General features: G+C 59.8%; 1 protein-coding gene across 3 annotated transcripts in view; it reads right to left on the bottom strand.

Annotated features, from left to right (window-relative positions):
- Positions 1 to 11,245, bottom strand: part of FRMD5 (FERM domain containing 5) — a 53,650-nt gene extending 42,405 nt beyond the window's left edge. For all 3 annotated transcript variants that reach the window (XM_058811510.1, XM_058811513.1, XM_058811512.1), the window contains exon 1: positions 11,144 to 11,245. In XM_058811510.1, coding sequence (XP_058667493.1) covers positions 11,144 to 11,245 — 102 coding nt within the window. The remainder of the gene's footprint in view (positions 1 to 11,143) is intronic.
- Positions 11,246 to 13,351: the final 2,106 nt, after the last annotated feature.

Below are 13,351 nucleotides of genomic sequence, written 5' to 3'. Positions count from 1 at the left end.
CACTGCCATTGCACACTGTCACCCTGATCCTTTAAGATTTTCTAACCCTTCTGATGTTGGCATTCTTGTAGCGAACTTTCTCACACGCTTTCTGTAAATAACTTATTGTTTTGCATTCTTTTATGGAGGAGGAGAAATTTGATGGGCTGTTGGTTTGTCCAGTGACATTGGAGAGGTGGCACTGTCACCCTCCAATCCACTGTCACTTTTGGAAATCAATAAATGTTGGAGTCAGAAAATAAACTTCCCTTTTCTTCACCTTGAGAGCAGCAGTGCCTGGCTGCAGGGGCACACCTGGGTTCAGGTAAATACCTGGCTGCAGGTACACACACCTGGCTGCAGGGGCACACACCTGGGTACAGGTGCACACACCTGGCTGTAGTTTTGGGGACACTTTTCAGGCTGTGACAAGGAGGAGCCCCAGCTTCAGAGGGGAAAGGCCCAGCTCAGGAGATCAGCCCTCTGCTGCACAAAGGCAAATTGAGCCAGACAAAAGCGCTCTCCTGGTTTATATTCTTAAGATGGTATCGAGTTCGTTAGGAGGACGGAACAGCAGGAGATGCCATTTACCTATTCCATACAAACCCTGGATATTCTGCAACAGGGCAAATTGATTTATGGAGCAGGGAGGCAACGCAGTGCTCCCAGAGATTATTTATGGACCACAGAGAGGGCAAAGACACGGGGGGAAAGGTGGGTGCAGCCTGACCCAGCAGCCCCCAGCACCAGGGAGAGGATGGGCACAGGGTGGGCACAGGGTGGGCACAGGGTGGGCACAGGATGGGCTCCAAGGAGAGGACGGGCTGAGGATGGGCACCAAGGAGGGTGCACAGAGCCGTTTCTCAGGGGTCCCTCAGCCCTCTGCCAGGGCACAGAGCTGTTTCTCAGCTGTGCTCCCTGTCAGCCCAGCACGCCCTCTCCAGCCCTTCCCACCAGAGGTAATTACCGTAAGAGCTCATTAGGGCCGCAGGATGTGCGGTGCTGCCTGGAATCAGCCTCTATTTTTATCCCTCAGAGTAAAACGGGGCAGATTGACAAGAGCTGTCCCTCTGGCAGGAAGGACACGGGCTTGCTATAAATGACGTTTTTTTTGCTAAAAAAGCCAGTTCCTGTCCTTTCTGAGTGGGTGGGACACCCCTGCCGGCCTGGCCGCAGGTCCAGCTGTGCCTCTGGGGCATCCTGCCACAATTCCAGCTGTGTGGGCGAGCACAGGGTGACCCCTGCATGCACAGGGATCCTGCATGCCAGCCCTGGGCTGCAGCTCCTGGCTGCTGTGCAGAGCCTCTGCTTGCACCAAGGGGCTCTCCAGGAACAGATCCCATGGGTTCTTCCCAAATCCAGCCAAAAACGTACCCCCCATGGCCCCTGAGCACCCCCATGGCCGGGCAGATGCTCCCAGAGCCTCTCCAGCAGCAGGAGCAGAGCAGGAGGATGTCAAACACGCTGGAAATGTGTATGGATTGCAAGGCCATAAATATTTGAAGGGGCTGAGTGAGTCTGTTCTAGCGCTGTGCAAGCTCCAGTGCCCCTCGGCCCTTCCCTTGGCCAGGATGCCAATCCCTGTGGCTCCCTGGGTGTCCAAATAAAGACCAGGGTAATTGCAGCACTTACAGGAGTGCTGTGGCGGGGCCTCTGCAGTTTATCAGAGGGATTTAATTCCCGAGCACAGCTGAAAGGAGCCAGAAGCACTCAGCCCTGCCATGCCTGCTCCGTGCCAGGCTCCTGCGCTGCCAGGCTGCTCACCTGGAAGAGTGCAGCAGCCAGAGGGCTCTAATTCCTCTGCTGGACCCCAGAGCACAGCCTGGGGATGGGAACAGCTCCTGTGGGTCCCCAGCACCCCAAGACCACACCCTGGGAATGGGAATGGGGATGGCACAGCTCCTGTGGGGGCTCTGAGACCCCAGCACCCCCAAAGCACATCCTGGGGATGGCACAGCTCCATTATTGCCCCATTGGATCAATTTTGTGTCAGCACCTTGCTCCTGCCCAGAACAATGCCCAGGCGTGGAGCTGGGGCTCCATGGAGGGGTTTGCTCCTGCCTGGATGTGCAGATTCTGCCTGGAAGTGCAGAAATCTGTCAGCAAAGCAGAAATCAGGGGCAGACAAAAGCCCCATCATGTGCTCCAGGAGTCTCAACAGGCTGGGGAATCATCCCCTGCTGCTTTGGGGTTTGTACCAACCTGCACATGGGAACAGGGCCAGTCTGAGACCACACAGGCAATAAACGCTGGGGAGAAAGGAGGGACAGCAGTGACAATGGCCACAGGGAGAAAAGTCTGCTTGGGGTTAGGAGAAGAACCTTAATGGTGAGAAGGAGCCCAGGATCAGCGAGATCTCAGCAGGATCTTGGTCCAGGAGAGCTCCTGGACAGGAGGGAGCTCTGACAGGACCAGGGCGAGGACCAGAGCCAAGGCTCAGTGCCACAGTGCCAGGGGGCCCCCAGTGTCCCTGTGCAGGTGGAGGAGCACGGGCTGGCACGGCGGGAATGGCCCCAGTGCCCTCCACACCTCCGTGCCCTCTGCTGCCCCCACAGCTCTTCCCTTCCAATGGCCCCAGGAGCTCCAGGTTTTCAGGTCCCAAAAACACTCTGTTCTCAGCCCACATTTCCTTTGGAAAGCCATTTTTGCTTGCAAGCCAGAAATATTAGTCAGCAAACTGTACAGTGCAAGGCTAATGAGAACTAGATCGATTCGTGAAAACTACCTGCTCAGCAAATTTATTATTTTCCAAACATAAGCCTATTGGATTCCAGGTTTTTCCCCCCAGTCCCAAAACACTGCCCATTCCATGAGTTAAGTGTATAAGGGATGGCTGCAATTGCTACCTGATCCATGTATTCTTAAAGCCTCTTTCCAGCTCCAGAATGGCTGACTCAATTTCTGTCATTTTTTTATTAAAGAAAAATCCCTCACAGGCATCTGGATGGATATTTCCTTTGGGACCCCAGCCTGTGTTCCAGGGTGAGAGCCAGCACGAAACAGCCACTGTAAACCCTCTGAAAAACACAAGCCCCTCATCGATGTGACAGATATGCCACTATAATTAACATCTTTGGCAACAGCCATTATGCAGCCAAAATATTCTATTTTGGGCTGCAGCATTGATCAGATCCTGACATCACACATTAACGAGCTGGGGCCTTGCTGGCTGTGCAAGCTGCTGTTAATCAACGTGGAGAAAAACCACCTGGACTGTGTGGTGAGACACCAGTACCTGCCAGGCCCACCTGCATCCCCCCTGAGCCAGCCCAAGGGTTTGTCCCTGCTCAGCAGCCCAGGGCTCGCGTGCTTTATGAGGTAGGAAAGATTAAAATATGTGATTGAAATATGTGTAAGATTAAAATAAAGGTTAAAACATGTGTGAGCCTCGAGTTTCCAGTGAGCTGCCCAGTGCAGAGACCTGGCACTGCCAGGACAGGAGAATGTGACCCAGCCTTGGCTTGGCTGTGGTGGGACTGGGGGAATGGAGGGAGGCTCCCAGCTCAAACAGCCAAAGAAAGGATGGTAAAATTATTATGGCAAAATTATCCTGATAAAACCATCAGAGCCAGCAATGCCTGCACCTCCCCAGGAGGAGCTCCCCAACCTCTCCATTGTCCCAGCAGGAGGCACATGACAAAGAACAGGGAGGTTTGCAGGCTGCACAGAGCTGTTTCCATTCACAGCAACCTCCCAGGGAAAATTCCTGCCCAATATCTCACCTATGCCTGCCCTCTGGAAGGAAACACACTTCCAAAGGATTTATTTTGGGGAGAAAGGAGCTGGTCTCCAGGATCTGGGCAGAAGAGCGGGCGCATCTCTGCCCCAGCACCCCCTGGCACCCTGACACAAACCATGCAGGCACACACACGCTGCTGGGTGACACATTTCATACGGTTTCATCTCATTTTCAGTTGTCATTTCTGTTTGCCAGGAGTGCCCATGCCGCACACGCTGACGGAGCTCGGTGGGGACGTTCCCTGTGCCCGTCCCTGCCCAGTGCCCAGCCCAGCACGGTGACACACACATTTGGTGTCCCTGAGCCCCGGTGAACACGTTCCCTCACGGAGCTCGCGTGCTCCCAGCCCGCTGCCCTTCACGCTCCTCTTCCTCACGGAGCAGAGGAGCTGTGGCAGCGCAGGGCTCTGCAGGGCCGAGCTGCTCCTGCCCTGGGCACGGAGCCTGCCCGCTGCAGGTGCTGCTGCTGCTGCCTGGCAGCCCCGAAACGCTGCACTGTGTGCTCCTGTCCCTGTGAGCCCAGAAACGCTGCACTGTGTGTTCCTGCATCTGTGAGCCCAGAAACGCTGCACTGTGTGCTCCTGCATCTGTGAGCCCAGAAACGCTGCACTGTGTGCTCCTGTCCCTGTGAGCCCCGAAACGCTGCACTGTGTGCTCCTGTCCCTGTGAGCCCAGAAACGCTGCACTGTGTGCTCCTGTCCCTGTGAGCCCCGAAACGCTGCACTGTGTGCTCCTGCCTCCGGTGGCAGCCCCAGAAACGCTCCAGAATGTGTTCCTGCCTCTGCGACCAGACAGTGTGTCTGCCTTTGTGCTGGGGCCGGGCAGCAGCTGGCAGAGCTCTGCTGGCGTGGGCTGAGCACAAGGGAAACGCCTCTTGTGGTGACAAAGGTGCCACATAAATCAGATTTTATGGAGGGACCAAATGCCACAGTGGGTGCAACACTGATGGCAATACAAGGGGAGAGCCCACAAATCAGGATAGGATTTATTTTCCTGAGTTCTGAAGTAGGAATAGCCAAAACTCAGTAACCACTGATCCTGTCAGAGGAGGGTACTTAGCCCAACCCTTGGAGCCACCTGCTCTAGCGGGAGGTGTCCCAGCCCATGGCAAGGGCTTGGAACAAGATGAGCTTTCAGGTCCCTTCCAACACAAAGCATTTAATGATTCTGTGATTGAGTGATCCCTTGCAGCCACCCCCAGCCCTGGCATGACAAACTGTGGCCCAGGGCAGCCGCAGTGTCCATCAGAACCTGCTGCCATCTCCTGTGCTGTGCAGGAGCCACAGTCCCTGCAGACACTCACTGTGGACACACCAGCCTCACAGCTATTCCAGATCATCAATGCTCCCCTACTGCTGGAATCATTTACCCTGGAAACATTTCAAAGAGAAGAATTTGACCTGAAACCTCCTTATTTGCGGAAACAAGTCCAGAGCTTGCTGTAACAAAACAATAATTGGGTTTTCTGCCCACTAACAAGTGGCTGATGGCAGTGGCAGCATTCAGGGCTCTGCCACAGTCCCCAGCCTGACCCCAGGCTGAGGAGGGATTGTCTGCTCTCACAAAACTGATGGCAAATAAACCCCAGCACTTCCCCACAGCAAACCCCGGTCTGGCTTCTTCCCGGCGTTCTCAGTGGCACATGAGACAAAAATGAGCACAAGCCATCCTGGAACACCAAGGGCCCATCAAGGAGCCACCCCCCAAGTCAAGGGGCAAAACCCTGGCACAGATGCCCAGAGAAGCTGCCCCCGGAGCCCTGGAAGTGCCCAGGCCAGGCTGGACACTGGGGCTGGGGACAGTGTGAGGTGTCCCTGCCATGGCAGGGGTGGCACTGATGGGATTTGGGGTCCCTCCCTGCCCACAGCACTCCAGGATCCTGTGATGCCACCCACCCTGCAGGGACCGCACCCCTGCATGGCTGGGGAGGAGTTTCCACAGGCTGGGGGCACCTCCAGCAGGGCCTGCCCACCACCCTGGCGGCACCTCGGGAGGGTCTCATCCCCACACCGTCCCTGTCCACCCCACACACGGCCCCAGAGCAGCCAGCTCGGAGGTCCCAGCGCTGTGCCAGGTCACAGAGGGCTCTCAGGGGCTGCCAGTGCCCCTGGGCTGTGCGGGGCACACCAAGCATGGAGTGAGTCCTGGCACTGCCAGCACGTGGCCACCAACGTCATCCCCGCGGCCACGGCCCCGCTGGGCTCCCAGGCTGGCTCAAAAATCAGAAATAAGTGGGCTGCTCACGGCACTCTCAGTATTCCCCAGACGCCTCAGCAAAAGCCTCCTGCTGCACATTACCTAATCCTGACACGACAGAAGGAGCAAATCCCTTTTTGCTGGTGCTGTGCCGCACATCCCTCTGCAATGGCACCTCTGTGCGTGTGCACGAGCGTGCGTGTGGACATCTACATCTCTATCTGCCTCTGTGTCTATATTTGCCTTCAGCATCTTCCACGGGAAAGCGATAAGCAAAGTAGTTCTGTCAGGAAATTGGCTCCTGAGAGGGGAATAGCCGGCGGGTTCACAGCAGGTAACGTTGTAAAACAGGTATGAAAAGTGAACAGAAAACAGACATTTCGGCTCACAGGGAAAGAGCAACAATAGAAATGTTTTCCACGGGTTTGAAAAACAACTTGGGGTTTTGCTCCCACTGAATTGTGGGTGAATATTGTCCCTCATTCTCAGTGGACATTTAGTGGATGTTTTCCTCAGCTGCCTTCTGTATCTTTTGGACATAAATTGGAGAGGAAAAGGAGATGAAATGCTTCTTTCATCTCAGCAGCTTCTGCTGCTTTCCCTTCAAACTCATTGTGCATTTCAGGCAGTTCCCTCCCGAGCCTACAAAACCGAGTGTATGCAAATGCTGGAGCCAGGGGCAAAGGAGCTGCCCCGCCAGCACCACTCACAGAGCCACAGCTGAGCCACAGCGACGGCTTTCTGCTGCAAACACACTTGCTATGAAAGGCTATGAATAAAAACATGGCTTTGAGCAGCCAGCAGCAAAGCTGTGCTGACGCCTTCACCCTCCCTGGGACCCGCAGGCCAGAGCACCCCGTGCCCGCTGCCCCAGCCTGGGGGTCCCTCCCTGCTCTGTGCTGGGGATGCTCGGGGGCTCTGGAGGATCAGGAGAGCAGGGGATGCTCGGGGCACCCATCCTGGTGCTGGCCCTCAGCCTCGAACCCTCAGCTTGGGACCCCCAGCCTGGGACCCTCAGCCCAGGATCTTCAGTCCAGGACTCTCAGCCAGGGACCCCCAGCCCGGGACCCTCAGCTTGGGACCCTCAGCCCGGGATTTTCAGTCCAGGACTCTCAGCCAAGGACCCCCAGCCCGGGACCCTCAGCTTGGGACCCTCACCCTGGGACCCCCAGCCCAGGGACCCTCATCCTGAGACCCTCATACTGAGGGACCCTCGGCCAGGGACCCTCAGCCTGGAATCCCCAGCCAGGGATCCCCAACCCAGGACCCCCAGCCCACCACACGCCGCATTTCTGTCAGTGGCTTTGGCCCCGGTCCCTGTCCCCGCACTCGGGCGCCAGCTGTGGAGGGCAGGGAGGGCTCTGGGACAGACAGACAGACAGACAGACAGCACAGCTGGGTGCAGAGCCCTGGCTGTGGCACTGCCAGGGGTGGCCCTGTCCCCTCAGCTGTCCCCCTGTGCGCAGGGCTCCGGGCAGAGCCGCCCCTGCAGAAGCTGTGGTCTCCTAACCCACTTCCCGGGAAAGGCAATTGGAAACTGTCAGCAGATAAAAAGATAATGAACAAATAACCTTCACTGCCACAAACCCCCAGCTCCCCTTTGTGCTGCTGCCTGATATTAATGATCCTGTCAGGGCTCCCAAAGAACTCCGTGCTCCAAGTGGTGAGCAGGGGGTTTGTCCCACAGTGCAGCCAGGAGCTCGCTTTCATTTCTTCCCACTCTCGGGCAAGAAAGTTCTTACATTCTGCATCTAAGAAACCATGTATTTATTTTCTCACATCTCCACGTTCCTGTCGTTCTACTGGGGTTTGAAACAAAACACCACTGTCTTTTCAGGAAAACGCTTGATGCATTGAGCAACGGCAAATCATTAATTATTTCGAGCCTTTTATGCCACCACTGACACCACAGCGAAGAATTTAAAACATTTCCTCAGACAAGCAACTCACTGACAGCAAACCACAGCCTTGCTGGGTGTCTCAGAGCCCTTTTCATGCCGAGGAGCCTGGCCAGCAGCCCGCACCGCGGAGCACGAGGGGTGAAACTCCAATGAAACCCTCGGCTACGCCGGCCCCTCACCACGGAGACCAGCCAGACGCCTTCAGGAATGGCTGCTCCTCTCTGGGAGCCCCCTCTCCTCGGGGACACGTCTGGGGACAGCGACACCCGTGACCAGGGTGCCCACGCCCACAGGTGGCGGCCAGCACCTGCCCGGGGATGGGGCAGGGATGGCATCGCTGCCTTCCCACACCCGATGGGCCCCACGCACAAATCACCACCTCTGTTGCCTGAGGAGGGGCCTCGTGGCCTGTGGCACTGTCAAACATCAGCTCTTCCCAGCCAGGAGCCCAACATCTCCCTGCTCAGGCAGCTGCTGTGAGTCCCTGAGGGCCCAGCCCTGCTGCTGGCAGACACGGACCAACCCCGACAGATGCTGTGACAGCAGCTTCCCCAAACCAGCAAACACTGAAATTCACCAAAAAACCTCATGACAAAAGGTTCATGGAGGTGCCAACCCTGCTATCCCAACTCATGGCACCCCACTCACTGTGCCCATGGCATCTCTGTCCCCCCAACAGCCCCAGGGATGAGTCCTCCAGGCTCCTCTGCCTGCTTGGATGGGCTGTTCAGGAGTGAAAATTCGGGGGAAAAAAAGAGGAAGGATTCATCCTAGCTCAGACAATGAGCTGCTCATTCTGCATGGGAATATGAACAAAGCAAACCTTGGAAAATCAAATAAAAAAAGGCTTTATTTAGAAGCAGAGTGCTCAGGTATTATCTGGCAGCAGCAAACCCCTACTCACACACCTTCATCAGGCACAGCCAGAGGTTAATTTCATGACAGATTTAACCGGTGCCATTGTCAGAAATGTAAATAAACCTTCTCAAAAAGCAGCCCGGCCTCCAGCGCTGCTCCCTCCTCCCCAGCAGCGCAGCCAGATGACCCAGCAGACAGGCCAGGCTCCAGGAGGGCAGCGAGCCCTCTCCATCCCTGCTGCCAGGGAGGACACTCGGGCACAGCAGCAGAACGGGCACAGGCACAAACTCCAGCCCCAGACGCATCCAGCACTGCCGAGAGCCGCTCCGGCCAGGTTCCCCGGATCCCAGCAAAAATAGAAAGACATGAATTACATCCAACAGGCGCAGAACCAGCCGGGGTGAGGAGACACCGTGGATCCGGGCGAGATGTGAAATCTCCGCGCTCGTGAGGGAATGACCTTCAAAACTCATTCAGCGCTCGCAGCCTGCGCGGTGACGGCTCCTCACTTGCGAGACATTACACATTCCTGCTATGTTCTCCCTAATTTCGCATGGACTATAAATACTTGGCTCATAAGGCAGCATGAAAGCGAGCGAGAGCAAACATTTAAGTGGGGTAACCTTGCTTGTCAGGGTAGCAGGAGCAAATTCTCCATCCCTCAGGTCGCGCATGCTAAATGCCAGGAATCCCTGTTTACTATGCTACACGTAAAATAAACCGGAATATGGGACCGAGTCATATTTTCTCCTTAAAAAAAAAAACTGACATGCGAAATGACGACACCTTGTCAAATTGTCTTTAGGGCAGAAAATCCAGATTTTTCTGAACTGCTCTGCCCACACTTTCTCTCCCAAACTACAGTTCCCCGTTTAATTAGTATTAAAAACAACCTCTGAGAGACGAATTAGTTTGGCTTATGCAAAATAAACTGGGCTGCTGCTCCAGCCGTTTACTGGGTCACACTTTACAACCTCGGGGGGGGAGGTGGTCGGGGACCGGCAGCACTACCACCATTCTTCAGTGGTATTTGCACAAATCACCCTATTTATCGATTTTAGGCTCCTTAAGCCAAAATGACGGTGCCTGTCATAGCCTGCAGCACCCTTGGTAACCGTCCTTTGGCATTATCACCAGGAGCAGGTTTGTGCCTGGAAATGAAAGGATGTTCGCCCCTCCTTGGCAGCACAGGCCGGGGAGAGCTGGGGGCCCCCGAGGCTGGGCGGGGGGAGCCGTTGCTATTGACGTGTTGAGTCACCTTTACTCAAAACTCTGCCCCGAATTTTCCATCGCCCACGGGCTGGGCCGGGGCCAGCCGCCTCCAGCAGCAATCCCCGCGCGTGCGGCTCCGCACAGGTTTTCGTGAGCTCCCTTGCGAGGATGATGCTGATGGCAGGAACGGAGCGCAGGGGCAGCCGGAGCCAGGGACGCCTCTCTCAGCCCCCGGTCACACGGTCCCGGTACCGGACTCGCTCCAGCGGAACCCGGGAGTGCGTTTCCCTAGTTTTCAGCAATACGACACAAATCTCTCGCAGCCCTGGCAGCACAGGGAGACCGACCGGCTGAGGGCCCCGACCACGGGTCCCGGTCCTTGTCCCTGTCCCGGTCCCTCCCGGCACGGGGGCGCGGATGCGCGCCCGTCCCCGCCGCTCCGGACGATTACAAAACCCGAGCGCTCATCACGGCGAGCCGGGCGCTAACGGGGGAGGCAGAGCGGGCCCCCGGCCGCGGCGGGGCCGGCAGAGTCTGTTCCCCCCGCCGGCAGCAGCACCCCGCGCATCCGTGCCCCGCAGCATCCGTGCCCCGCTGCATCCCTGCCCCGCTGCATCCGTGCCCCGCTGCATCCCTGCCCCGCTGCATCCCTGCCCCGCTGCATCCCTGCCCCGCTGCATCCCTGCCCCGCTGCATCCCTGCCCCGCAGCATCCGTGTCCCGCTGCATCCCTGCCCCGCAGCATCCCTGCCCCGCTGCATCCCTGCCCCGCAGCATCCCTGCCCCGCTGCATCCCCCGTACTCCGCTCGGCGCCCACGTCCTCCCCGCGCTGCGCGCAGCCCCCGCGCCCGGCACGGAGGGCTCGCCCCGAGCGGCTCGGCGGGCACGGCCGCGGCTCCCCGGCCCCGGGGCGGCCGTGCCGGGCTGCCCCTGCCCCGCTCCGCTCCGCTCCGGTGCTGCGGGCATCCCCGCGCCGGGGGCAGCGGGCGGCTCTCCGCGCCATCCCCGCACCCCTGCCCGTGCGCCGGGGCTCAGCCCCGGGGCTCTCCCGCCGCCGGCAGCCGCGGCTCCGGTGGCCGCCGAGGGCCGGGGGGAGGCGGGCGGCGGGAGCGGGGGGGCGCCTTTGTTGGCGGCGCGGGGCAGCACCGGCCGCCCCCGCCGCTCCGCTCCGCTCCGCTCCGCTCCTTTTGTCTGCCGGGGCCGGCGGCGGCTGCGGGGGCAGCGCGGGCGCGGTGGCGGCGCCGGCGCCGGGGGCTGACCTGGATGGTGCAGGTGTACTCGCTGTCGTCCAGCAGCCGCACGGTGCAGTTGTACTCGCGGTCCAGGTTCCTGCTGCTGCCACTCATCCACCTGCTCAGCATCTTCCCGGGGCGCGGGGGCGGCGGGCGCTGCCGAGCCCGGGCTCACATCGCGCTGCGGGGCGGCGCGGGGCGGCGCGGGGCGGGGCTGTGGCCGCGCCCCCCGCCCGGCTCGGCCCGGCCCGGCCCGGCCCCCGCTGCGGGCGGCGCGGAGGGAGCGAGCGGAGCGCGGCGCCCTGCCCTGCCCGGGCCGCGGCGCTCGGCGGGCGGAGCGGGCCGGGCCCGGGGGTCGCCCGGCGCCGCCGCGGGGCCAATCTCGGCGCGGCGGCCGTGACGGGCTCCGCCGCAAACCAATGCGGCACGGGCGGCGCGGCCCCGCCGCCTCCGCCGGCGCCCCGCGCGGGGGGAACGCGGCACCGGGGGCGGCACCGCGGGCACCGGCACCCGGGGCTCCGCACCGCTGCCCGCGGCCTGGCGCCCACCGAGGGCTCCCCCGCCGCGGGGCAGCGGGTCGGGACAGAGCGGGGTGCCCCCGGTTCGGTGGCACCGAGCGTTGCCGCGATGGCCGGCGGGGTCGGGCGTGGGGCGGGGGGTACCCGCAACCCAGAGCCCCGGGCAGAGGGGCGGGGGCTGCCCCAGGGGCTCCCCAAGGACAGCAGGGGACTGGGCGTGACCCAGCCGGTCCCTGCCAAAGGACCAACCTGTGCCCAGCTCTCTTGTCAGAGCCCAATTTCATTACTCGGTTGGAATCCCCTTGGAGGGCTGGCAGCTGCCCTGGTCCTTCCAGCAGAGCCAGCCAAAGTGCCAAAGCGGCCCCCAGGACGTGAGCTTGTCCCTTGGTGCTCATTTGTCATGGAAGGGAACCTTTAAATCTCTGGCTTTTAGACAAAATGGACTCCAAGAGCCATCAGTGCTGACGGGAAGCAGCTGATGCTGTCCTGGAGCAGTCAATACCTGGTGGCAGCATCAGCATCACCCAGGGAGGATGGGCGTCCTGCATCCCCCGCCGTGCCCCTGCCTGGGTGTCACACTCCCCAGGGCCCCACGGAGAGGTTCAGCAGTGCTCCCCACAGCACCCACAAACACCCAGATCAAACAGGCCGCAGTGAGAACCCTTGTTAAGCTCTCCCTGCACCACAGGCCCTGCTCCCTCTGCACCTTCCTGGCTCAGCTCCCCTTTGCCTCGAGCATCACCTTTGTCCTCCTGCTGCATTCCCAGGCTGCAGGGCAGCTCCCAGGCTCCCCCAGGAGCACCAGCCTCCATGGACCACAGCTGTGAGCCTCTCCCCACACTCCTCTGCCCCAGCTTTGCCTCTTCCCTGCACTCCCAGCCAGAGCCAAACCCCTCACCTTCCCCAGCTGTTCCCAGCAGCCCTTCCAGGTCACTGCTGCCTGCAGGGCAGTGTCTCCCTGCACAGCTGCTCTCAGGGCAGTGGCTCTCCAGGCTCTTCCATCCCTGACCCTCCCGTGTGTGGGGCTGGGATCCTCCAGGATCCTGTGGTTCAAGGGTTACCCCATGATGGGTGATGAGAGGTGAGTCTCTGCCAGCCTTTGGCCCCATCCCCAGCCAGGCTGCCTGTCAGGCTGGGCACCCCTGTGACCCCTGTGCCCATGGAGGGACCCCCAAGGCTTGGTCATCTCGGTGTCCAACAGGCCCCAAATGCAAAGGTCCAGTTCGGGCAGAGGACGGAGCGTGCTGCAGCCCTGGGGAGGACATTACCCTGCAGCAAACACGTCAGCAGAGGCAGGCCCCGGCCTGTGTGCCTCAGCTGGAGGCTGGATCCTGCAGCTCCCAGGCCCAGGGGCTGTGCCCAGCACGTTGTCAGGGGCGTGCTGCCGAGCCCCAACAACAAGGGCGCTTTTCACAGCCACGGCCCCGCTCCTCAGCCATCTGGGCACTTGTACAAAGATGCTTGTATTCACCAAAGTAGCTGCCACTTTGTCACGGATCCCACTCTGCATAAATTGTTCATCTGCCTCGCAGCTCCCCTCTGGCCAGCTGAGCGCTGCTGAAGAATGGGGCCGGGGGCTGGCAGGTGCTGCTTTCAGCGAGCAGCGGGGCTGAGCCAGCCGAGCGCTTAATGAGCTCATGCTGACGGCAGCCCCGGCCCCGCTGGAACTTTGTTCCTGCACCCGGGGAAGGTTTTGTTGAGGTTTTCTGCCGTTTTC

This window comes from Ammospiza caudacuta, chromosome 10, assembly GCF_027887145.1.
Source record: "Ammospiza caudacuta isolate bAmmCau1 chromosome 10, bAmmCau1.pri, whole genome shotgun sequence".
In the NCBI taxonomy this organism is placed as follows: Eukaryota; Metazoa; Chordata; class Aves; order Passeriformes; family Passerellidae; genus Ammospiza; species Ammospiza caudacuta.
This window is presented reverse-complemented; position numbering and strand designations above follow the sequence as displayed.